General features: G+C 37.5%; 1 protein-coding gene across 4 annotated transcripts in view; it reads right to left on the bottom strand.

Annotated features, from left to right (window-relative positions):
- Nucleotides 1-582: 582 nt before the first annotated feature.
- COL4A3 (collagen type IV alpha 3 chain) overlaps nucleotides 583-24,777 on the bottom strand; it is a 79,249-nt gene continuing 55,054 nt past the window's right edge. For all 4 annotated transcript variants that reach the window (XM_025153679.3, XM_025153680.3, XM_015276989.4 and 1 more), the window contains 25 exons: nucleotides 24,527-24,631; nucleotides 23,562-23,659; nucleotides 22,134-22,284; nucleotides 21,881-21,994; nucleotides 21,025-21,192; nucleotides 19,815-19,904; nucleotides 19,389-19,523; nucleotides 18,601-18,699; nucleotides 17,881-17,970; nucleotides 17,145-17,284; nucleotides 16,312-16,438; nucleotides 16,025-16,105; nucleotides 14,941-15,039; nucleotides 13,779-13,829; nucleotides 11,844-12,029; nucleotides 11,151-11,281; nucleotides 10,698-10,770; nucleotides 9,985-10,056; nucleotides 9,745-9,864; nucleotides 8,606-8,704; nucleotides 7,895-8,107; nucleotides 7,094-7,271; nucleotides 5,913-6,027; nucleotides 4,632-4,804; nucleotides 583-3,753 (listed from right to left, as the gene is read on the bottom strand). In XM_025153679.3, the coding sequence (XP_025009447.2) occupies nucleotides 3,669-3,753; nucleotides 4,632-4,804; nucleotides 5,913-6,027; nucleotides 7,094-7,271; nucleotides 7,895-8,107; nucleotides 8,606-8,704; nucleotides 9,745-9,864; nucleotides 9,985-10,056; nucleotides 10,698-10,770; nucleotides 11,151-11,281; nucleotides 11,844-12,029; nucleotides 13,779-13,829; nucleotides 14,941-15,039; nucleotides 16,025-16,105; nucleotides 16,312-16,438; nucleotides 17,145-17,284; nucleotides 17,881-17,970; nucleotides 18,601-18,699; nucleotides 19,389-19,523; nucleotides 19,815-19,904; nucleotides 21,025-21,192; nucleotides 21,881-21,994; nucleotides 22,134-22,284; nucleotides 23,562-23,659; nucleotides 24,527-24,631 (2,993 nt within the window). In that variant the 3' untranslated portion in view covers nucleotides 583-3,668. The remainder of the gene's footprint in view (nucleotides 3,754-4,631; nucleotides 4,805-5,912; nucleotides 6,028-7,093; nucleotides 7,272-7,894; nucleotides 8,108-8,605; nucleotides 8,705-9,744; nucleotides 9,865-9,984; nucleotides 10,057-10,697; nucleotides 10,771-11,150; nucleotides 11,282-11,843; nucleotides 12,030-13,778; nucleotides 13,830-14,940; nucleotides 15,040-16,024; nucleotides 16,106-16,311; nucleotides 16,439-17,144; nucleotides 17,285-17,880; nucleotides 17,971-18,600; nucleotides 18,700-19,388; nucleotides 19,524-19,814; nucleotides 19,905-21,024; nucleotides 21,193-21,880; nucleotides 21,995-22,133; nucleotides 22,285-23,561; nucleotides 23,660-24,526; nucleotides 24,632-24,777) is intronic.

Here is a 24,777-nt window from a genome sequence, read left to right as displayed (position 1 = left end):
ATGCAGCTTGCTAACTCAGGCCTTACAATGCCAACAGCACCGTTTCACAGAGGTGAACGATCTGAAATATGACCTATTAGGAGATAAAAATAAAAACTACACAGCATAGAAAATTATACATTGTTTCTCTGCAGACGCACAATCTTCCATTCGGCCTCCTTGAAACAAGCCGCTGAGCTGAGCACACCTCAGCAGGCGATCCCCATCTGTCTGCTGGTGGGGGTCCTCCTCCTTTTACCACTTCTCCAGTCTCTGTAACATTTACACACTGTACAGATGGGTTTTGCCTTGAAAACAATGAAAATCTAAGGCAGCCTTGAAGCACATTAGAAATTTCTTCAGCGGTGATTCTGCGTGTGCCTACATACAGCAGGGCTCAGGCCTTGTGTGTGGGCCGGAGCCTGGACGCAGGCCTGCACTGCAGGGCAGGGCCGGAGCACGCAGGGTCACCTCAGCTCCCTCACCACACTTTCAGATGACACTATTAATACACGCATACTTAATGTTATGTGTAGGCAGTGGAGAAGAGCATTAGTAGATAGAGGAACGAAAAAACAAACAACCCCACAGATGAAATAGGTCTTTTGTTTAGTCAAAATATTTTTATTTGATTGTATTTAGTAGAAGGTTTTTTTTCTTTGTTTTTTCCTTTTTTTTTTCCTTTCTATTGTTTTCTCATTATTACTGATTTTTCATGCTTCCATTCTTTCAGTACAATATATTAACACCTTGCACCTCTTCAGCACTTTCCTGTTAAGGCTCTAAAATTATTTACAGACAAGTTAACTAATTCTCACAACAACCAGAGAGAGATTAAGATCGACTTTCTTCAAGTTTTTCTTTGGATTTCAGTGTCCAGCTTGTATCAGCTGGGCTTGGTATGTGTCCCTGCAGCTGTGAGCAATGCCTGCTTCTGAAAGAAAGCCCAAGTTGGAACACTCAAAATCTAAAGCTATCTATGAAAATCTTTATTCTTAGTAACTTGTTGAAGGTCACACGATAAGGGTGCAGCAGAATCCAAAACTGGGAACAAAGCATAAATTCCCTGGAGCACTGCATTCGGCTCTGGGGCCTCCAGCATAAGAAAGACATGGACCTCTTTGAGTGGGTTCAGAGGAGGGCCACAGCAGTTACAAAACCATGACATCACCAGAGGGCTGGAACACCTCTGCTATAAAGTCAGGCTGGGAGAGCTGGAGTTGTTTGGCCCAAATAAAAAGAGAAGACTCTGAGGAGACCTTATAGCTACTCTTCTAGTACTTAAAGGGGGCCTGCGGGGAAGAGGGGAATAGACTCTTTCTCAGGGAGTGTAGCAAAAGGACAGAAGGTAATGGTTTTGAACTAAAAGAAAGCAGATTTAGATTAGGGATTAGGAAGAAATTCTTCACTGTGAGGGTGGTGAGGCACCAGAACAGGTTACCCAGAGAAGCTGTGGATGCTCCATCCGCAGAGGCGTTCAAGGCCAGGTTGGATGTAGCTTTGAGCAACATGATCTAGTGGAAAGTGTCCCTGCCCATGGCAGCGGAGGTGGAACTAAATGATCTTTAAGGTCCCTTTCATTCTGTGATTCTATGAGACATAACACATTGTAACTTACTTCTGACTTTATAACCACATCCATTCCCTTCTCTTTATACTTTACCCACTACTGAACATTTCCAGCAGTCTTTAATGTTACACATATACTTATATCCTGCATTTTGCTAGTAAGCTTTACAATTGTGTCTTGAGTCATCAGTTGTACACAGTATACAATGGCTTTGTGTGACTGCATTGAGCCTTAATTAAAAAAAAAACCTAACAAGCAATAGGCATAGATTTTTCTTCGAGTATTTAAAGAAATTTCAGAGCTTATAGCAAGAGATCTAACAAGGGATTGTCTTAAAGAAAACACCTCCATAACCAAACCTTATCTAAATGAAAGACTAAATATTAACTTGACATTAATACCTTCTTATCAGTAGTGCATTTGCATAGAGATTCTTCATAAAAACCTGCAAATTCACAATTATACCTTGCAAACAGAAGTACTACAGCTGTTCAAGCTAACAAAACTTTAAAAATATTCATTTAGTTCATGGAAATGGTATCTTCAAGTCACCTCCATCAGAAGATAATGACATGAAACACGGATAAAACTGTTTCATAGTTAGATTAACACTGAAAATTCAAACAGACAAACACAATGCAAGTATTTTAACAGAAACAATATAAAATTTCACTGGCTTAAAAAAGATCCAAAGGAGAAATCTTGGCTATTTCAATGTATTGCTCTACCTTACATTTAAAATGGTACATTTACAGAACTCTTCAGATGAATTAGGCTTCTTCTATAAAACTAAATACTGGAATTCCAATAATTTGTGCAAGTATTAAAATATTAACATTTTAAATGTTAACATTACAATTTTAAATAGCCTTGCAAGTGCAATGTTACAAATATTTTTTAAAAAAAATCAGAGCTACAATTTTATATAAGTTATATGAGTAAATGAAAGTGCTTTTCAAGTATTCATGTTCATTTGCAGTTGGGTTCTCCTGTTAAGTCAGTGCTCAGTGGTACAATTTAAGTATCAATCTTGTTTCAATTTTTGATGCATGGATTTAACTGGATGGAATAAATGAAATTTGAAGGAGTGTTTGCGCTCAGTGTTTCAAAATGGTATATCATTTGTTATAAATATTTCAAAATTGAATATTAGGTAAATGAAATACTGATTACTTCCTGGAGGCTCTGTAATAAGCCTATAATGCTATGGGAGCTCCTGAACCACAGAGTCATTGTAAATTCTGCTGATTTCATAAATTATGTTAGGCTAAATGTTTGTTCTTTACTAGAGAAAAACCATGGGAACAAAATACAGGCTCAATACTGTCAAGATCTGAAGAATATTTAAGATCCCATAATCTATGTCAAAAGCATGGCATCTAAAGAAGATTTTCCTACACTTTCAACTAGGCAGCACTTAGCTGAAGTCACTCAAGAGAACACAGTCAGTGCACATCAGCACTGTAGTGTCTACCCAGTGCACAGTGTAGCTTCCTTCCTGGCTAGTTAAAAAACATTATTATTTCAGTGAAACAAATAAGACTGTATGCCTGTTTCCCAGCCAAGGAAAGGTGAGCTAAGTGGGAAAATGCTTGTTTATTAGACAAGAAAACCAAACCAAAACAGCCCTAAATTAATCAGTATGTATTTAAAAGTGCACTGAAAATATTTCATATCGAACCCTGTCTCTCATAAGTGCTGGATTTTCATCTTAAATTATACCTGTTTTGAACACTGATCATCTGTAAGCTGATATTAGAGCATTTTGTTTGTCTTGCCATTTGAAAAGCACATGACACAAGGCAGCATTAATGTCCTTCATTAAAGATTTGGCAATGCTACAGATTTTGTCATGAAGATGCAGCTTAGAGATGACAGCTTAGAGACAGTTCTGGAGAAGACCCTGCAGACTGTCATTACAAGCTTACTCCAACAAAGTGCTTTGTCATTTGCCAAAGACGAAAGTCAAACTGTTGCCCTACCTCACCACAGTGCTTCACTGGCAATCATAGTTTTCTTTCCAGGTGAAGCTGGACTTTAATAAATTATAGCTCTCCAAATTTAGGCAATTCTTTGTAATAAAAGCAGGGTTTCATGCTCTGTCAAGACTGGCCACTGTTTAGACTGGTCTCTTCATGCAGACCTGACAACGGCTGATGATGTTTTCTAGTTCTCCTGCTTTCAACGTCTGTGGCATAGGTTTCCTAAAAGAAAGAAAACATGTATTTATTTATTTGTTTGTTTCTTTGTTTATTGTTGTTGTTAAAAACTAGGGAGAGTTGATTAAACTTTTTATATGGAATGAAGTTCAAAAAGGCCAACTTCAAGGTCCTGTGGATGGGTCGGGGCAATCCTGAGCAGAAATCCAGGCTGGGTGGAAAATGGATTGAGAGGAGCCCTGAGGAGGAGGACTTGAAGGTGCTGGTTGAGGAAAACCTCAACGTGACTTGGCATCATGTGCATGCAGCCCAGAAAGCCAACTGTAACCATGGCTGCATCAAAACAAGTGTGAACAGCAGGGTGAGGGAGGTGCTTCTCTCCTTCTGCTTGGCCCTCTAGAGATCCCACCTTGAGTTTTGGGTTCACCTCTGGGGCTCCCAACAACATAAGGACTAGGGTAAGGGCTTTAAACTGAAAAAAGGTAGATTTAGGTTTCGATATAAGGAAGAAATTCTGCACTATGAGGGTAGTGAGGCACCAGAACAGGTTTCTTAGAGAAGATGTAGATGCCCCATTCCTAGAAATGTTAAAGGCCAGGCTGGATGGGGCTTTGAGCAATCTCATGTAGTGGAAAGCGTCCCTATCCATGACAGGAGAGCTGTAACAAGATAGTCTTTAAGGTCCCTTCCATGCCAAGCCATTCTATGACTATGAATCAGATGCTTGTCTCACTTTAGGTCTCTTTGTGCTATGGAATGACCAGAAACCTGACAAATGGGGATGTCTAAATCTGATGGAAATTACCAGGGGAGATCCTGCTTGTTATGCAGGCAGTTAGTGGCTTCTAAGCCATCTGCAGCATGGATGCAACGTGCATAGGTGAAGGAAGTGGGGCTGTGGCTGCTGAGAAAGTACAGTTTACCTGAACATTCTTCTTGGATTTAGTGATGCCAACCAGAAGCTGTAGGAGTTTGTGTAGTAGTTGCATGTCCCCCTGCCATGGCACTCTATGAATGGGATGGCTCTAAATTCTTCCAGACAAGATCCAGGAGATGCCAGTGCTTGGCCAGAAGCTTCTGAGCCAGCACTTGTATACTGTAACAGCAAAAAAATCTCTAAAGTTTATCATATGTTCTGTGCTATATCTTGGACAAAACAAAAATCAGCATAGATTAGTTTTATCAGACTCACAATGAAGTACAGAAGCCTTATGAAAATTCAAGCATATTTATGCTATTTCTTAGTTCTTGCAAAGGCCTTTTTCTGCTCTAAGGTAAGTCATAAAAATGTAACAAGTACAATGACTAGAAAGTAGCTGGCTTCCATCCACCTGAGGGCTACAGTAACTGAATTACAAATAAGTCAAATTCCATCTTTTGTGTGTGTGCTCCCATTCCTGTTTTTTGTTAAATTGATTCCTTCTCTGAACACAACAAAAAAAGCAAAGAAGGCATTTTCATTCTCTGAAGTTGGACAATGCTTGTAGAAAGAGCTCTAAAATAATTTATGACAGCAGAATATTTGCTAGAAAAATACATGTAAGTTTGATGATGTTTGAAAAAACTTTAATTTAGCCAGAAGCTGAGAATTTTTTTTTTTCCAAAGATATTTGTTATAATTTAGGGCCACATCACAGGAGAGACAACAAATGCCACACTCGATCTAAAAGGACTTTCCATCATGCAACAAACAAACAAACAAAAACAAAACAAAACAAAGCAATCAGACATTTCAAGAGGCATTTTTAGTTCTGTCTCTTACCCTCATTTGCTGGCATCCCCATGGCATGCCACGGTCACGGATAACAAAGGTGAAGTGCCACTCCCCTGGTATAGATAGACCCCTTATTCCCATTCTCGCTTCTCACCCTGTAATACCCATGCTTTAATCACCTGGGGCCTTGAACCTGTCCTTCCAAGAGCTCAGTAGAACACATGAGCATGCAGTTACTTTTGTCAGACTAAAATCCAGTTGTTTTCCCCTTGTTATGCCCCCTTTTCCTTCTGCCACTTATTTCTGGGGACAGATCATAATAGTTGTTCCTACACTGTTCCTGTTCTGTCATTAAATAAGAGTTAACAGAATTATTATCTCATTCTAGGCAAAGAAAAAAATTCGCCATTATTAAGACACACATGTAGATGAAAATGCCATTGAAAGTGAGCCAAAGGAAAATGAGTATTTCCAGTGATTTTATCTTTACCATAACAAAAGAAAAGCCCTTCCAGAGAGATATCCAGCCTCCTGGACATGCAGGAACTGCAGTTGTTTGGCTGTGAACTGCTATTACCATTGCAGGTCCTTCACAGACAATGCATCTGTAAGAAGAAGCACGCATGCATTCAGTGCAGAGTGAGGGAAAATATGTAAGCAGACCAAAAACTGCACCTGCTATGATACTGGCTACCTAAATCTAGGGCTCACTAGAAATACTGTACCTCACATACATTTCCGCTGTTAAATGAAGATATTAGTAAATGGAAGGTAACCCAAATACCTTTTTTGCATTATCTATTAGGCAGAAGTTGGTGAAAGATAGGAACTAATCCCAGAACATTTGACCTTCCTAATACTGCCTTTACCCAAGTAACACACTGAATTTTACTTTCATCACGTGCTCATTATTTTATGTTGCTATGGTTTAGATCAAAGTTCTGTACCTTTATTTGCTAATATTAAATTTAAAAAATACTTTATTTCCTAAATGAAAAAAAAATATGAAGCTGAGCTACTAGGTTGCAACAACTGTGTAGAGCAGGCTAGAAGGAAGAGTTCAAAGCTTGCTCTCCTGTTTCTTATTTTTCTACTCTTGGTCTCTTGTGCTTTTAAAGCTTTCCCCCTAAAGAGGTTCTTTAACTTTTTCAGATGTTCTAAAGCAACTGAAAAGGTTCACATTTATGTGAGGGTGTTTCATATTAGAGATCCTTCAGCTCCAGTTTATAATGTTCTTCAACAACTACAGTAAATTTATTATATGTAATTGGAAACAGAAATTGACTTGCACTGTATTACAAACACTGAAGCTGTCATTATGCCACTTTAGCCTGCCTCCAATATATATGACATTAGTATTAAAAATATGTATGTATATATATATATATATATATATATATATATACACGCCAGCTGTAAACAGTAGAACTACTTTCCCTTTTCTCATGTCAGCTATGCTAATTAAGTCTGTGGCAGTACCTTACCTATAACTTTTCTCAGAGTATCACTGAATATCTGATATATTCAGATGAGTAATAAATAAATAAATAAATAAATAAATAGTGCATGTATTTACTGAGAGGTAAAGGTCCTTCTCTAAGATTTATGTTCAAAATAACTTACACTCTGTGTGGCTGCTGGCCAGAAGAACTAAAATTCTTATACTCTTACCTGCTTATATGGGGCTCTAGTGCTTTGCCGGAAATTGGTGCCATGTCTACTGGCATTGCTGTTGCAGTTGACAGCCAGTATGAATAGTCATTGCGAGAAGCAAAACTGCACACGTCATTGGTGTTACAGAATAAGAATGGCATGGTGGTAAATCTCTGCAAGCAGCTACCAGCTGTTCCTAAAGTACATAGGAGGAAAATTTGTGACAAATAGGAGACTATATTCAGCACAACAAACAAAGGAGACCAGTGAAAAATTTAAAAATTGATGACTATAAAGAGTTAAGTGTCTATACAGTGAAATTATATGAAATCAAAATACTTATCACATAGATAAAAGTAAGTATTTAAAATTAAGGGCCAAGAACAAAATCTGTTAAAAATACTATCTTACTGAACGATATCAGTCTTTGACACAATGGCAGGGATTAAACACAAGCTTCTGGAGCCATTTTTGACACTCTATAGCATCCAATCTGGCATCCACAAAGCACTGTGCTCTCCTAGACCTTGTAATATTACTATCAGCCCAGATAGATGCTAATGACATTTACACTAGGCATCTATTCATAAGTAACCAAATTGCTCCTGAAAAAAGTGTACAGAGAGCAAAAGGAAGTATAGGAGTGCAGGAAGGAAAGATGTCTTTCAAATTGTGATTCCTGAAATTGACTCAGAGCAGCAGATCACTGATGGTTGAAGCCAGTGTTCAACTCGGACACAACGAGTTTGGTTTTATGAAGACAGCTTATCATTACTGCTCTCTACAGAAAGTGATATGAATATTTTGCTAGTATAGTACCAAGGTCTTGTCCATGCGCTCGTTCATTTCCTTGTACAAAAAGCAGTGAATAGCCAAAGTAGATTTGTGATGTCCCAGATGGGCATGAAGGAATCTTTGTTGATTGACTATGTCGAGTAAAGATAAAACCTCTTCTTGTTGGACCAGTGGTGATAGTACCTGGTGATCCAGGCAATCCCTGTAGGCCAGGGAAGCCAATCAATCCAGGTTGCCCTGTGAATATTAAAAAAAATATTATCACGTTCTTTGAATTCCTGTTTTACTTAAATTAGTGAAACCACTTGAAAATATACACAATTTTTTTTAAATTAAAAATAAATAATATTTTTTACTAGATATATTAATTCTTTCAGACCTTAGTTTACTTTACATCAACTTGTGGCATAGTTAAAAAAAAAAGTTTTCAATTGTAAATTATTTTAATTTCATGGTGACTCAATAAAAATATTCAGTTTCAAGCTGATGTAAAGGCACACTGATTTGAACAGATTTTCAAGTGGGTGAATAAATGTAGTTAGTAACAGAGGAGCACAGTCAAGGCACACTTTTATAAATGTTGTAAACATGAATTTGTTAGAAGCTAAGCATGTGCTACTGCAAATGTTACAGAATCTCAATATATGCCAAAAGAAGTCTTGATGAAAATTGAGAATACAGTTTATTTATAAATTCAGTAGTAGCAGTCAAACAGAGATGTCTGCTTTCCTGTACCTCTTTGTCCTGGAAATCCCCTGTCTCCTTTTGGACCAGGCCGTCCTGGTTGACCTGGACGACCAAAACTTCCTGGTAGACCTTTCACTCCTTTAGGTCCTACACATTAATCAAGAAAAAACAGATTGATATAGCAGTATCACGCTAGACTTTAATAACTGCTAATAAATGAAGTTAAAATTCCTATGTGAATGTAGCTGTGTTAGAATAAAAACAGCAGCACAAAGTTCACAAATGTTGGGTCTGTCCATAGTATTACTGTCAGCATATTTCACATCAGGAAGATGACAAGGAAGTACTGAATATATTGTAGAAAAATATTATTCTCATAAAGAACTTGTACATAAATCACAGCAAATAGCTTTTACTTTTACCACGTGTTAAACTATAGGAATATTTCAAAAACATAATAACAGGCCATAATCAAGTTGTTCACAGTTCATAATTCCATAAATAATGTAGCTCCTTTGTAAAACAAATTTAAGGAAGGTGTAAAAGAACAATTATTTAATGTCTGCTTTGTTATGCTAGAGGGAATTTTGTCACTCCTGAGTCAGTCATGCTTTCTAGCAGGTCCAGGACTCTAAGAAGCTCCTTCCTGGAGTGGAAAGCTGTGGTGTGAGAACAGTGGTTGAGCAAACAGTACGCATCCACCTCATCCCACCTGCTTCTTGTTCCCATATTCCTCACAGCCACGGCAGGCTTCACTTTTGATAGATAAACAGTCTTTCCTTTACCTTCCCACCTCCAGACTATGATAGACACAATCACTTTGTAGCACACCTACAGTACTTGTTACCTGTGTTACCACAGAAATGAGAAACATCCTTGAGAATGGTTCTGCTCATACGAAAACAATGAATGTTTTGACTAAAGCTTTTTTATACCATTTTTGTTGCTTAGCCTTATATTGAGGGAAAAACTTGCCTGCTCTTTGGCTGCAGGTGTGGTGGGCAAATGAAAAGGGCCAGGTTACAAATACAAGGTTGATAACAAGGCACCAAGAGTTTTTTTTAAATTCTGAGAAGTATTTTTTAAAATATATCAATTTTCTATCCAGCTGTATATTTTCCTGCCAAATTGAAATGTTCCATCAGATGAGACACACAAATATGTTCAGATATAAAATTATAAACTACCTTGTAGTCCAGGAATCCCTTGAACTCCTTGATCACCTGGTGTTCCTGGGATTCCTGGCAGTCCAGGAGGCCCCTTGCTTCCTGGGACAGAGAATATTCTTTCAGAGACACCAGGTGGACCTAGAAGAAAAATGTAATGAAGAATTCTTATGTTAAAAACAAGCAAAACAAAACAAAGCAATAACAACAAAATCAAGCTAAGTTAGATGGTATTAGAATAAAAGTTGTAACAATAGTTACCAGGTTGGCCCTTTGGTCCCCTTGGCCCTTCTGCCCCTCGTGGTCCAGGTGGTCCATGATTACCCTTTTCTCCTAAAGAAGGAGATTGGAAATATGGTTTTTGTTTGTTTGTTTGTTTTTTGTTGTTTTTTTTCCTGGTTTGAAAGGTCAAAACAACTGTCAGATGTCCACCACCTTATTTATGAGTCCTGTGTGACCCATGCAGCCTTTCTGAAGAGTAACACAGTCAGCAGCCTCATTTGAAATAGGAAAGTCCACCTCTACATGTCTTTTGTTACTCTGGAATTTATAGGTCAAGTGTAATCTGTTAACAATAATTTGTTTACATATCCCTGTAACGCAGTCCAACTCCCTTCAATCCCAACTGTCAGTTATATTGATGGCTGTTAGGAGGACTATGAAGTTCTTCAAAAGTTTGAAACTTAATGAACGATTCTTTTCACAGTGTAAACTGAGGTTATGTCCAGAATATTCTCTAACAGCTCTGCTGTAAGTAACAATAAAAAGAAACCTTTTACTGAGCCAGGGGATTTGACTGATGATGTGAAGAAATGAGGGCTTTCTTTCATAGCTGACATACATTCTTCTCTTGATGGAAAAACTCCATGTCTCTAGGATCTGACTGGTAGGTGCTATAACACATACTTTTACAATACAATATGGAATTTTTTCTGTTTGTCACACAGAGATGTACATAATAAATATATGAATACCTTTTACACCTGGAAATCCGAGAAAGCCAGGGTCCCCTCTAGCACCAGGATAACCTGGTCGACCTTCTACTCCCTGCAAATCAGATACCATCAATAATAAAGACAAAGCAATATCTGCATGCTATGAAGTACATATCTTTTTTGTTCAGAAGTATTTAAAGTGTTATGTCCATAGAACGTCCTACAACTAAAATAATTTGCTCAATTTTTCCGCATGTTAGAAACAGTCATGTCATTGTTAATATTATTCTGTAATACCCAATGGCCAAAGAAATGACATGTCAAAAATACTCAATGATTCCTTTTTGGTCTGCTTAAGTCTATGACAACTGTTTTTAATATCCATTTTAGTATCTTTATTACACACTTATTTCTTTCACTCTGGGTGTTATTTTCATGGTAAGAAGGAAATTTACAATTGAGTAAGAAACAAGTAGTATTCCTTTCACTGACTTTTGGACCTGGAGGGCCACTGTCACCAGCTGGGCCCATTGGTCCTTGTATGCCATCTGCTCCTCTAACACCTTTGCTTCCTTTTATGCTCATAGTGGGAAGACCAGGCAGCCCTTGGAAACCGGGAATACCTGTACAGAAACAGAATACGTAAAGAGCATCACCAACACCATTTCACATACATTACATACAGTGCAGCTCTATAATGATACTTCATATTTATTGTCTCAGTGATTCCCAAGGAAATATACCCATTTATTTAAAAAAAAAAATGAATGAATGAATAATTAAATAACTAAAATTAATTTTTCTCTAGCCTCTTAATTTAGATCAGAGATGAATTCTTGCAATCCTCTGTAGCACTACAGGTTTTTTTTTACATATCCTTCATTTGTAGTTATGTCTGGAATAACATGCATGGTATCTCACTTCTTTGAAGTCAGATTTCAGACACCACACAGACTTCAAAGGAAGAAAGCAAAATTGAGCGGAGGGTAAAACTTACATCATACCGCATGGACCATTCTGGTGTTTGCAATTATAACATTGCATCAATTTGTAAAGGAACTACCTGTTTAATTATGAAGCTCTCTGGGGGAGAATTCCTTCCAATCTTGAGTTTTGGAGAGGCTGAATTCTGCTTTCAAATATCAGTATATCATTTCAGATAAATAAGGAGTTATAACAATATACCTGGTCTTCCATCTGCACCAGCAATGCCTCTATTCCCTTTTGGGCCAGTAATTGCCATGCCTGTTGCTCCTTGAAATCCAGGTAATCCCATTAATCCAGGAGGTCCAATGGGTCCTTGGTCACCCTGAAGACCTTTCATACCTGGTGGCCCAGGAAAACCAGGAAGCCCCATGTCCCCTTTGACTCCTGTAGAGTATAAGTAATACAACTGAGAATTGTCATGATGGTGAGATTTTATGACAACTTTCAGAAATAGGACTACAGAGAATATATGCATTTACTATACCACCAAGGTAGAATTCAGCCTTTGGTTTTAGTACATGTATGTCGCCAAAGTTGTCTTGCTACTGTAAAGCAAAATGGTTGCATGAAGGCACAATGCAAGGTAGTGTACGCCCTCCTTTCTTTTAAAACTCCAGAGTTTGCTCATACAAAGGAAGAAACTTGAAGAAAGGGTAGAAAGATCAGATTGGGGAATATTTCTTGATGCAGCAGTAGAAGCAATGCTTGTTCAAACATTAGAACGGTCAAATTCTACTAAATTAAATTCCAGATAAAACCAAATGAAGAGCAGAATAACACTAGTTGATAGAGCAAATTCTCAGTTACAAAACGCTATTTTTCAACATAGTCTCCACCATCAGTTGTACATTTTTGCCAGCAATGAACAAGAGTCTGCACGTCACGCTTGTAAAAATCTGCACCAGTGAAGGTGACCCACTGTTTCACAGCTGCTATGATGGTATTGTTGGTAGGAAAATGTTGCCCATATAGTTCATCTTTCATCATCCTGACTGGATGGAAGTCAGAAGGTGCCAAATCTGGACCATACGGTGGTTGTGGTAGGACAGTGCAACCAAGATTGGTAACGTGTTCTGTAGTCTTCAAACTGGGATGGAGTAGGCCTAGCATTATCATGTTGCCAATGAAAGGTTGTCTTCTCTGGCCTGACTCTCTGGGAGTTCGAACCTTCAGCTTAGTGTGCATTCTGATGTAGCAGTCAGAGTAGATAGCTTGCCCAGGTTCTAGGAAATCCAGAAGTATACGAGCCCTCTCCTGTACCAAAAGTCAGTGCATATCAAGGTACTTTCAAGGTACTTGCTGATGACTGCATTTTGAACTTTTTATTCGATGAGGGATTAACGTATTGTCACTCCATGGACTGCTGTAATGACTCCAGCTTGGAATGGTAACACCACATCTCATTACCAGTAATGATGTGATCCAGGAAACTGTCACCTTCAGCCACATATTTGTTCAACAGATCCTGACAAAATTGCACACAGTGTTCTTCCTGTTCCTGTATGAGTGTTCATGGGACCCACCTGGAGCAAACTGTGTGATATGCCAACACTGCCATCATCATTTCCAACACACTGAAGCTGATATTCAGCTCTTTACAGATTTTCCTGGTCACAATCCACTGATTTGCAGGGATGAGCTGATCAAGACACTATTCGTTTCATGGTTTGACAGCTGTGCATGGCTGTCCAGAATGTGGCTTGTCTTTCACGTCACTGTCACCACTGCTGAAACACACCATCCATTGCCTCACTGTGCTCACATCCACTGTTTGGTCTCCAGAAACATTCAGCAAGCATCAGTGAATGCCAATGGGTGCAATTTTTTTTGTGCATGGAGGAATTCAATTACACACATTTGTTTTATATACAATTCCATGTCAGACACCATTCTGTCATACTGCCCCTCCACTGCCATCTGTTGCATGGCAAGAAAATTTAACAGAGTATTGTAGACACTGCTGTGTCACCAACATCTGCCTCGGTGTGTGAGGCAGCATAATAAAAAAAAGAGGCATTACTTTCAGAGCAGCCCTTGTATGTGCCATCTTAAACATCCAAAAGCATCTTACAGATGTAGTCTCTAGTATTTAAAAATGAAGCTCCTACTTTCTTTCAGAAAAAAACAACTCACCTCTACGACCAGGAACGCCTTGAAGGCCAGGGATTCCTCTCCCTGGTGCTCCTACAAAATATTAGGTCATGTTATACTTAATAGACCAGAGTAATTACTCAAAAAAATCATTGTCTAGCACCCCATATTTCACTTCAAAATTCTCTGAATCAAAACATAGATTTTTGTTATATATCCAATAACTTATACTTTATATTTTGAATCAGTTCTATCCAGAAATACAAATATTTGTAAGCTTTTCTTTGCATCAGGAATAAAAATGAAAATACTTTAGCAGTGATTACTCAAAATTGAATATGAAAAAACACATAAATATCTAAAGTGCGGGTGTCAAGAGGATGGGACCAGAATCTTTTTGTCAGCACAACAAGCACAGTTTGGAGCACAGGAATTTCTATTTGAACATGAAGAAAAAATTCTTTATTTTGAGGTGACAGAGCACTGGAATAGGCTGCCCAAAAAGGCAGTGGAAATTCCTTCTCTGGAGATAATCAAAACCTGCCAGGACACTTCCCTGTGTAACTTACTCTAGGGAATGCGCTTTAGCAGCAGGATTGAACTGGATGATCTCCAGAGGTCCTGTCCAATCCCTACAAGTCCGTGATTCTGCGAAAAGGCTTATTATTATTCTCAGGATTTTATTCTGTTTTTAAGATCTTGATACATAAAAACATTTTGACTGTAAAGCATGAAAACATTTTGTCATAATTCAGCACAGGATTGTATCTATCTGTGGATACTGATGATATCAGGAATGACATTCAGTTGAAAGCTTTTACACACTGCTTCCTTTCATCCTTTTTGTGTAAAAGCTGAGACCCCTTCTTTAAAGGGATTTTGGTTCTCCTAGGTTTTCTGAGGTGAAACACATAAGAATCATTAACAGCAATACTTAGACTCTTGCATTAACATCTTAAGGGAAAATTATGGCAAATCACATCCATAATAGATGAGTGACATGCATTTCGTTAATAGTATGTACTACAATTACATAGAAAGTCAATAAATTATGTAAAATTAAAAGCCAAATTAAAAGGACTTACAAAGTCCTCTTTGCACCACAGAATTTTCTTATTAATCCTTCCCCCCAGAAGTCTTGTCAGTTAAGCTAGGGAAAAAAAGTAATTTCTAAAATATAATGCAAGTATTTCACTGCAGTTACCTGGTTCTCCCTTTGCTCCTGGGGGACCTGGCATACCATCCTGACCCTGATTACCCCTTTCACCAGCAAGTCCATTTTCACCAGGGTATCCAGCAGCACCTGTGAATTAAAAAGGACCACAGTATCATTTTTATTCTGTTATTTTGCACAGGAAAGAAAGATCATCTGAATTTCTTTTATAAAAAAAAAATGATGAGTGCAGCTACTTCAAGGACAGAGGTAACCATCTTGTATATAAACATTTGTCAAAAGCAGAATATCTTTTGTATTGAGTTCACTGGAATTCAGTGGATTTAGAACTCCCACTATTTCCGCCATTCTCACTATTAAAATGGAATCTGTGGTGCTGGAAATCCATACAAGCAACTTGCTTTCTTTCCCTACCTTTATTACAAAATCAAGTTTTCTGGGAGTAGATTCTGATCTTTGCTAAGTGCTGATAAGCCAGCATTAGTTCACTAAAGCAAACAGAACAACACAATTTAGATGAAGATCTGCATATGAGAACATTCAACGCCCTTTTTTGAAGACAATGACTGACACTGACTTAAACGAAGTCTACACTACAAACCTCTTCTGCTGCATATTTACACACTCCCCCTTATGTTTTTTTTTTAATGGTTCAGTATTTTCTGCTGCTCTAAGCAATGACTGCAATGCTCTCTTCCCCTTCTTTCCTCACCAATTTACTTTCTTCTTCATGTCTAGCTATGTCTTAGTTTATTATTCTCTTTTAGTAGCTAAAACAAGCCTTTCCTACTATCTATGTTGCTATCACATCTTGAGACTTTTGGACTGAAAAAAGAAAAAGCGTATCAAGGAAAAAGTTTCACAGTACTGAAGCGAAATTAAAACTTATTCCCTGAGAACTGAGAAACAGTGAACTGAGAACATTGAAAATAGGCTGTTAAAGAGTTCAACTGAAATTGGAGAAGACAAACAGCCTCATACCAACATTAACAGAGAATGTAACTATACCAGGTAAATTCTAAAAGCTTGTAAGAATAAGAATACCAACTGTCTCCTTACAAAGAAAATAATAAACCAGAGGGCAGAAATTTGGGAGAGATGCTATATACCATACCAGGAGGGCCTATAACACCCTGTTGTCCTGGGTGGCCCTGTTGTCCTTTAACACCAACATCTCCAGGAAGTCCAAGTTTCCCTGTAAGAAGGAGTTTAGGAGAGAAAAAGAGGCATTGTCACTTGGAATTTAGTTAGCCTGGCTGTGCTGACTACAAAGGAGCTGCTGAGGTTTATGACAGCTGAATATAAAAGTGCCACCCCACAGGCACCCTGCGTAGCTTATTGAGAAATTCTCTTCTTTTAGTAGTATGTCAGCATTTAATCCCTCTCCAAAACAAAGCATACCTGGGTTTCCAGCAACTCCTGTTTCTCCTCTGGGTCCATGTAGTCCTGGTGCTCCATTATGTCCTGGCTGACCTTGGGATCCTTTTTCTCCTTTCCTGCCCAAAACACCAGGAGCCCCTGGATCTCCCTAAGAAATAGCAGTTGCATACAAACAGGTAAAGAATGACATTAAGTTCTGTATTTGAAGAACAGAAAAATCATGCTTATTTTTAAACTTACAAGTTAACTTCATCCTTAGGTGTTTTTTTCATAGACTTTTTTTCCAATTTGATTCTAACAGTTGCTCTTTTGATAAAAAAAAAAATACGTTCTATACATAATATACAGGTATATGAAATAGTAAGATGCACATTTTATCTTGAATTATGACCGACTTGCAGAACAACAATCTCTTTCTTGATATTCAACTAATAAAGAAAGCTGATAATCTGGACAGATTACAGGAGGTATAGTACAGCTTACATCATCAACCACATCTTTTGGATAATCTCACATGTAAAGATTCACAGTTGTTCAGCAAACAAAACATATGAAGCAAAATTGCATCCACTTGGTCTAACTTATATCTAACAATACATACTGTTAAAAAAAAAGTTAGTATCAATAGGCTTTCAAAAACCAACATAGTTTTAGAGTACACAATTTTTTGCATTTTCTAAGACTATTTCTCTGCAATTCTTGATGTACAAGAAGATTTTCGTATGCATCATCATAAACATATCATTTACTTGTCTCCTGCAAATTCTACAACTCTTGCTTACACATTTTTCTGTTTCTGTTGTTAAGGGCTCTGCTTTTTGCTTAATATGACAATGTTTCTATTGCCTTTATACCTTTGGACCAGGTTCCCCTGGGAGTCCAGGAGATGGGTACCCAGGGTCTCCTTTTTCACCTGGAAAGCCACCATAGCCTGTTGGACCAGGGTCCCCTGAAGTTCCTGGAAAGCCTGGAGAACCCTTTTGTCCTTTTTGACCTGGAAATACACAGATAATAACAGCATTCTTAAAAGGATCATAATCACATATCACATTTCATGCTTTGCTAACTACTGCTTGTATATTCAGATATTCATTCTTCATCAGAAATAAAGTATTTTGTACAATTACTAATTTTGATTCCAAACACGTTTTAAAAAGTGTATTACTTCTAACAGTATATAAATTAAATAATTTATATTTAATTTATTATCTCTAATTTCAATAGTTGAAACTTATAAGTCTTATGACCACTAGCCAGGCATTTGGTTACAAAACCAGATTAAGCCACTATACATTACCACAAACTGAATAATTGATGCCCTGAAATTATTATTTAAGAAGTTATTATAAGCTATATACAGAGATAGTCAGTTATAATACATTATTAACATCCCACTCTAAAACTCAAAAGAGAGAGAACTCCTTTCTGCAATTCAGGCAAATGCTGGGGTGTAAGAAGTCTACAAATACTACAGAGAATAAATCTCAACTTGACTAAGTATTGCCTGCGTGCTTACAGGAACTGCTCAGATCTGCGTAAATACTCCTGTACAGCTCTATCAATTTTCAACATGACTTAATAGAAAATAACCTGGAATTCCCATGTTCCCTTTGTTTCCTGGTGCACCAGGAAATCCTTGTCCTCCAGGAATCCCTGGAAGACCCATAAATCCTTTGACACCTGCAAGATGAAAAAATAAGTGTTATCTTCACATGCCTTGCTTAGATACTGACTGTCTAGTAGATCTGAGATTAATACAGACTCTTTTACTTCACACATTGCATGATATCTTATCATTTTATAAATCAACAAATAGTGAATATAATTATTCCTACTGCTCTAGACGCACATAAAATTATCAGTATTATTATCAAAGAAAAACCTCAAGTATCTTATATATCAACATTGACATATTAAGGTTTGTGAATCATCACAGCATTTCAGAATGGCAACTGAACCTTTGAATATTTTATCAAGATCAGTAATCTCTGTTAAGGTGTTGGACTTTCCTTCCACTGTTCACCTGAGTTCAGTCTGGTTTCTGGGTGTGTCACAATCACTTTAGCTTAATGTAGCAAAATTAGCATTCGGTTTAATGACTACAAAGTAGAGCTTCATCTAGAATGCCCAGATGTCTAAATTCCAGGGTATTGGTAATCCCTGAATATTTAGGCATGTCAGGTCTGATTTTCTCCTATAAAAAGTCAGAGAGTACCAACGTATTATTTCACTGAAGACCCATCAACTTTCAAAATAGTATTATCTTACCCTTCGTCTGATATGGTAATTTTCAACATACATACTCCATACCTGGTACACCAGGTACTCCTTCAGATCCAATAAGACCTGGAGGACCTTGGACACCTGCATCCCCTTTTTCTCCTTTTAGTCCCATTCTTCCTTGGACTCCTAAAATGGTTTCATTAAAAAAAAATAAAAAATTGCAACAACAACATTTTAGAATGTGAGTTTTCTAACTCTTTTAAATTAATGAAACTGCAATGGAGTAAAATATTTTACTTTGTTAACAAAAACACAACCAGGAGACAAGCTCACAGTCAATGCCTACTCTATTTCCCATACGGAGACAAAAGGAAGTTTCTGAAATTTACCACATGAAAAGGTCTACACAAAGCCAGATAGCATTAGTTGAGCATGCAGAACTCATATGCTGGGTCTCTCCTAATATTACACAGAAAATAAATCCTCTGACAGTCAAATATACCTAAGCAGAGTCAACTTCTTTATGATCTGGTATTCAGCTGGTAAGCATACTTGTTCCTGCTCACACACTATGTGTGTGAAGACACACAAGATTTATTTAAATAAACCTCTTATAGTCACATTTTATTACTGATTTAACATTACAATGTGAGGATTATTAAGGATGAACTTGTTAAAATGGAGATAAATATTCAGTGTAATATCCAGCTATCTCACAAGAAAAGGCAGTTGGAGTGTTTGGCAAAAATTACTAGAAAGCCATGTGAATACTTTGAGTAGTGAAGTTACTGTCTTTTGTATGTTAGAATCCACTGAAACTGCAACACAGATGACAACCCTAACTAGTTTTGAATGATGAAAAAGTGAAGGTGTACCTTTTGAGCCTTGTTCTCCTTTATTTCCAATCACAACCAAGGTTTCAGATGGTCCAGGAAAACCTTTGTCACCTGGTTCACCTTGTGCTCCAAGAAGCCCTTTTCTTCCTTTTAGCCCTGGGAAGCCAAAAGAGCCTGAAAGAAAATATATTTTCTAAAGATAATATGTAGAACATGAATGAGACAGAGAGAAAAAAACAAACAAACAAACAAACAGAGCAAAAAGCTCTGTAGCAAATCATTACCCATTTTTACAAATACCAGTGAAGTAGGAAAGGTGACAATTCAGTACTGCTAAAAGAAAACTCTGTTCTGTCGGTAGACGGCAAGGGTCCAGAAGTCAAAGATTTACCCAGACACGATGAAATTCTGGTTAAGCTCTTGTATTCTTAAGAAATAATGAAGGCATGTAATTTGGTCACTTGCCTCTGATACCAGGGTTGCCCGGACTTCCAATCCTGCCAGGGGGTCCAGGAATTCCTAATGGGCCCATTATGCCTGGCTCTCCTCTAGGGCCTGTGAAAATGAAACAATAGAAATGTATTTGTTAATACTGATGAGTAACATAGAACACTACTTCAGAAAGTTACACATGTGTCTGTGATTTAAATGGTTAATTAATTATTTTAATCTTTTCTCCATTTCGAGAACATAACTGTAGAAGCAAGTTTACCAGCTTTTAACAACAGAAACAGCACTTACATACAGATTAACCTGGGTAGTTTGAGGGTTTACTAACAGCTGCAATAGCTTCTACCAATTAATGAAATAATTGAGAGCGACTGTAATATACCTGATATCTGTATCGGGCTGTGACATCTGTCACAGGATGTGTGGGAAAGACATTCCTTTCTGGTTCAGGAGCTGGAGGCCAGCCAGGACATGACAGCTCACCTCAAATGACATTACAAGCCCAGGTTTGGCCTGCATATTCATCATTAATTTTAAAGTTGGATGTATGAAAATGTATGTACCATCTCCTTGCAATAGAATAACACAGGATTTAAGAGTACTGAAAAATCTGTGTTAAAAAAGCTGCACTACATACGTGATTTCTTTTATTCTACAAACCAAGTATGAACATATTTCTGAAAAAATAACCCAACTAAACAACTCACCCTATAGGGATTACCTACTTAAAGTCAGCCCTGTAACAGTTTAGTCATAACTCTGACACACTCTGAGCTTTTTTTTTCTTTTTCCCCGGAAAAAAAAAAAAGAAGAAAGGTAGCATTAATAAGCTACCCATTTGGAAAGGGATTCTGAGTAAGAGTTACTATATTCTTTCTATATTCTTTACACTTTCATTATGCTGGGAAGACTCTGAATGTTAACTAGCTAGTGTTCTGTTTCAGACATTGCTGTACAGAAAATAATGTAAGTAACCTATTCTCTAAAGAGCCCTGTAGAGAATTTGGTACTGGTTCATAACAGCTTCTGGATATCCTAATTATTCAGGAAATAATGATTGATTTGTCTTCCATATAAGATCATACAGGTTTGTATATGAAAACTGCTAATGTAAACTATTTCTGTATTTTCAACTTAGAGTTGATTACATGTCACCAAGACTGACACCTTTTTGCAGAGACTGACCAGACTTCTATGTCAAAACACGTACTTGCAGAGACCTTACCTGGCACACCAGAGACTCCTGGTCTTCCAGACTGTCCCTTGAGACCAGGCAGTCCTGTGTTTCCCAGAAGACCTATTAATCCAGGTTCCCCAGGCTTTCCGTAGATTCCTGGGATACCCAAGCCAGGAGGACCTAGTTTGCCTTTTGAACCTAGTGAACCTCTTCTTCCTAAGAAAAAATGCATGATGATGTATGTAAGGTATACCTTGCTGGAAAATTAACCTTCATCTATCTTGCCATCGTAAGTACAAAACTCTTCTTGAACTCTGACAACTATACAGAAGACATCTATGTGAAAACATACACAGGACAGATTAGACAAACTTAAAATACCAGTTCTACTCTCATCCTCCAAAAACTGTGAGGAGTGATTTCCCACCATGATGAAATAATTTTTTTGAGTTCACATACAGGAGAATAACTGAGCAGAGTGTCTGAGTGTGCTTCTCTTGGAACGGAAATCATACACAGTAGATGCAGGTACTCTGAATCCCTGAATTGGTTTTCCCTATAGTTGAGAATCTTCCTCTGTTTTGCTTCTTTATCAATAATATTGCATGAAGTTCAACCCCAATGAGACAGATGACTGAAACAGACTTTTACCTGTGGAATTTGCATCAGTTCATGATCATTTTTGGGGCCGTATAATGCAATCTGACTCTTAATCTATCTTAATCAGTCGTGTGCTTCCTCCAATCTGCAGATAATTCTTCCTTTTAAATGAGATCTCAATTTCTTGCAGATTATCCCATAATCAATACCCATAAACAACTTCAGGTCCCTCAGAAAATTGGAAGGCAGAAATAAAACCAAGAACCACTCAGCCAAAAAGCTCATTTGATTTAGAGCATCCTACCTGGTGGGCCTGTAGCTCCCTGGACACCTGGCAAACCTGGCAGGCCAGTAAGACATTCAGCAGGTTTCCCTGGAAAACCTGGATCCCCAGGAACACCAGATGAGCCTGGATCTCCTAAAAGAAAGGAGGCTGTTTTCATAACAATTTAGATAGTAGTTTGAAGCTTTGAGTGAACACTCTTTGACTTGGCTTCCCTTTCCTTAAAACATGGATGTAACTTGCTGTGTTCCTCATGCTTATTTGACCACAGTACCTCTTAGGCCACTATTGCCATCACGTCCAGCATGCCCTGGTAAGCCTGGAAGTCCTGGAAATCCAGTATCACCTTTTGGGCCAGGAATGCCACGACCTCCTGGTGAACCTAGTTTGCCTGGCTCTCCGGGAATAATCATGCCTGGGTCACCCTGCAACACAGAAATACAGACAATCACTGTGTACTACACTTTGCAAATCTGCCAAAATATTTTCTTCACCCTGTGATCAGCTAGCTTTTTTTTTTTATTATTATTAATCATCATCTATTCCTGGGGATCTTTCACCTTACCATGTGTAATGTCTCCAATTCAGTAAACACTGGATGTTCCTTATTGACTAGCTGCAGATTCCGCACCAATATATTAATTTGTCTAAATAGCTTTTGAACCCTATCTCCTACCTCTAGGAAATTGCTTCTAAGCATAAAAAGGCAATTCCATCTGTTTGGCTGTTACTACATTATGATGCTTGTTTTAACAGAAAAATGTTGGAGCTATATCTGAATATAATTTTTTTCCTTTATTTTACATGACAGTCATTTTTTCATTAGGATATTTATTTAAGTAATCAAAGTCAGCACCTAGAATATTCACAATATTCAGTTATTTTTGTTTTCTTCTTTTCCCCTTGTAATTCTTCTGAACATTGTTTTCCAAGAATACTGTTTTTATGACAAATGCGTTGACTCTCTTCCCTGAAAGGAAAAGTTGAACCGTTTGTTCTTATTGGCTGACAGAAGTGCTGGTTTTCTGGGGTATGAGCAAACCAGTATGTTCTTAAAGCTAGTTAGTAGAGCTGAGCTTATACAAGCCACTGATTACATATTTGGATCAGAAAGGTCACTTTAAATCAAGTTGTCCTGTGGCTTGAGGCACAGCATAAATAATAATTAAACAAACAAACCCAAATAATTTAAACACTCATTCTTTGTCATATTAAAGAAACAAACAAACAAAAACAAAAAAGAAACACAACACATAAAAGAATGTCATATGAAAACACACAAAGGAAGAAATGCCATCTTTTCAAAATAGTGAAGTGTTATTATTTTGTTCACATTTAGATCCCAATTACAGATTAGTCAAGTGTCCTACAATTACATGTGCTATCATATATTTCTGAGTACCCATCTTTTCAGAAGCTGTGCTATTTATTTATTTATTTATTTAATTTTGCTGAAAGCAATGCAATAACCTCATTGTGCTCTGCAAACAGAAGTACCAAAACATCCCAAACACTTGGAGATCTGAAATCCTGCATCTTTAGTTAAAATTTTACTTTACACCTCTTTTATAAGAGATTTCATTTCATCGATTGTGCATCATGGGTTACTAAATATAGGAGTTCTTATTTTCCTCACACTTCTTAAATCGTTTACACATTTAATGAATGAGACCTATGAAAAAGTCTGTGCTGTATTTCTAACCTTTTCTCCTGGTTGTCCCAGATTTCCAGCTCGGCCTGGCTCTCCCATCTTTCCTTCACAACCTGGTGCCCCTCTGCCTCCAGGAAGTCCTTTATTTCCTACAAATGAAATGAAATGTCAGTACAAATACCGTATTTATCACCTTATTTTACAAGTAGGTATTTGTATGTATGCAATTATGCGCTTTCACTAAGTTACACCCTAACACGCACCTACCGCACATGGTCTCCTCTAAATATTCACTCAATACTCATTGTAACACTGCTCAGTTACTTGTTTCAAGTGTTAAGTAACTAACTGGAGTGAACCCATTCTGGTGCCAGCACCCTACTATACTCTTCAACAAGCTACATTGTAGTAATTTTAGTATCAGAGCTTTCTACTTTTTGTTTGTGTTTCCTGATGGGACTATGAGAGTAGTTCATAATATTTATATTATCCAAAGGCATATATAAAAGAGGGGTATGACTGTGCATGAGGAAGGGCCAAATTCACAGTATTCAAAATGCCATTTCCTCCAGAGTAGACCAGATACAACACTGTATTGAATCAACACTGATTAAAAATGAACTACTGCTACTTGTACAGCTCTGTAACACACACACAGGTAAACAGAATCCATCTGAAGTAAGTGTGGCACTCAGAACTATTTATTAGGCCAATATTCCAGGAAGCATTTACTCTTTAGAATCATCTTTTAAAATATTTTCCTACTGACAGCTTTAATATGTCTCTGAAATACTTCAAATTTGCAATCTGAAGGCAGTGTTGCAACTATTGCAACTTGAAGGCAGTAAATCACAAGAGTGCTAAAACTCACCTGACTAATGTTCATTTATTTTTTTTAAATCTATTTCAATTCAGATTTAACAATAAATAAATAAATAACAAAAAAATTACCAAAAGCAAGAAAAAAAAAGGTCTTGTTTTGTTTTGCTTTTTAAAGGTCAAAAAGTGTATTTTACCTTTTGGGCCTGGATTTCCAGGAAACCCAAGCCCTGGAAAGCCTGTGTCACCTGTTGGCCCTGGATGCCCCACATCACCTGGCTGACCACTCGTTCCAACCCTACCTGTTCAAAGAAAATACATAAACTGTGATGCATCTTACCACAGAGCTTTATTATGTTATAACTTGGTGTTTTCTAGTTTATCATTATTAAGTAGAACATCACTGTAGATCATATTATGAGATCTTTGACACTATTTATCCTCCACA

This window comes from Gallus gallus, chromosome 9, assembly GCF_016699485.2.
Source record: "Gallus gallus isolate bGalGal1 chromosome 9, bGalGal1.mat.broiler.GRCg7b, whole genome shotgun sequence".
NCBI lineage: Eukaryota > Metazoa > Chordata > Aves > Galliformes > Phasianidae > Gallus > Gallus gallus.
Note: the sequence above shows the minus strand (reverse complement) of the source record. Positions and strands in the feature narration are given on the sequence as shown.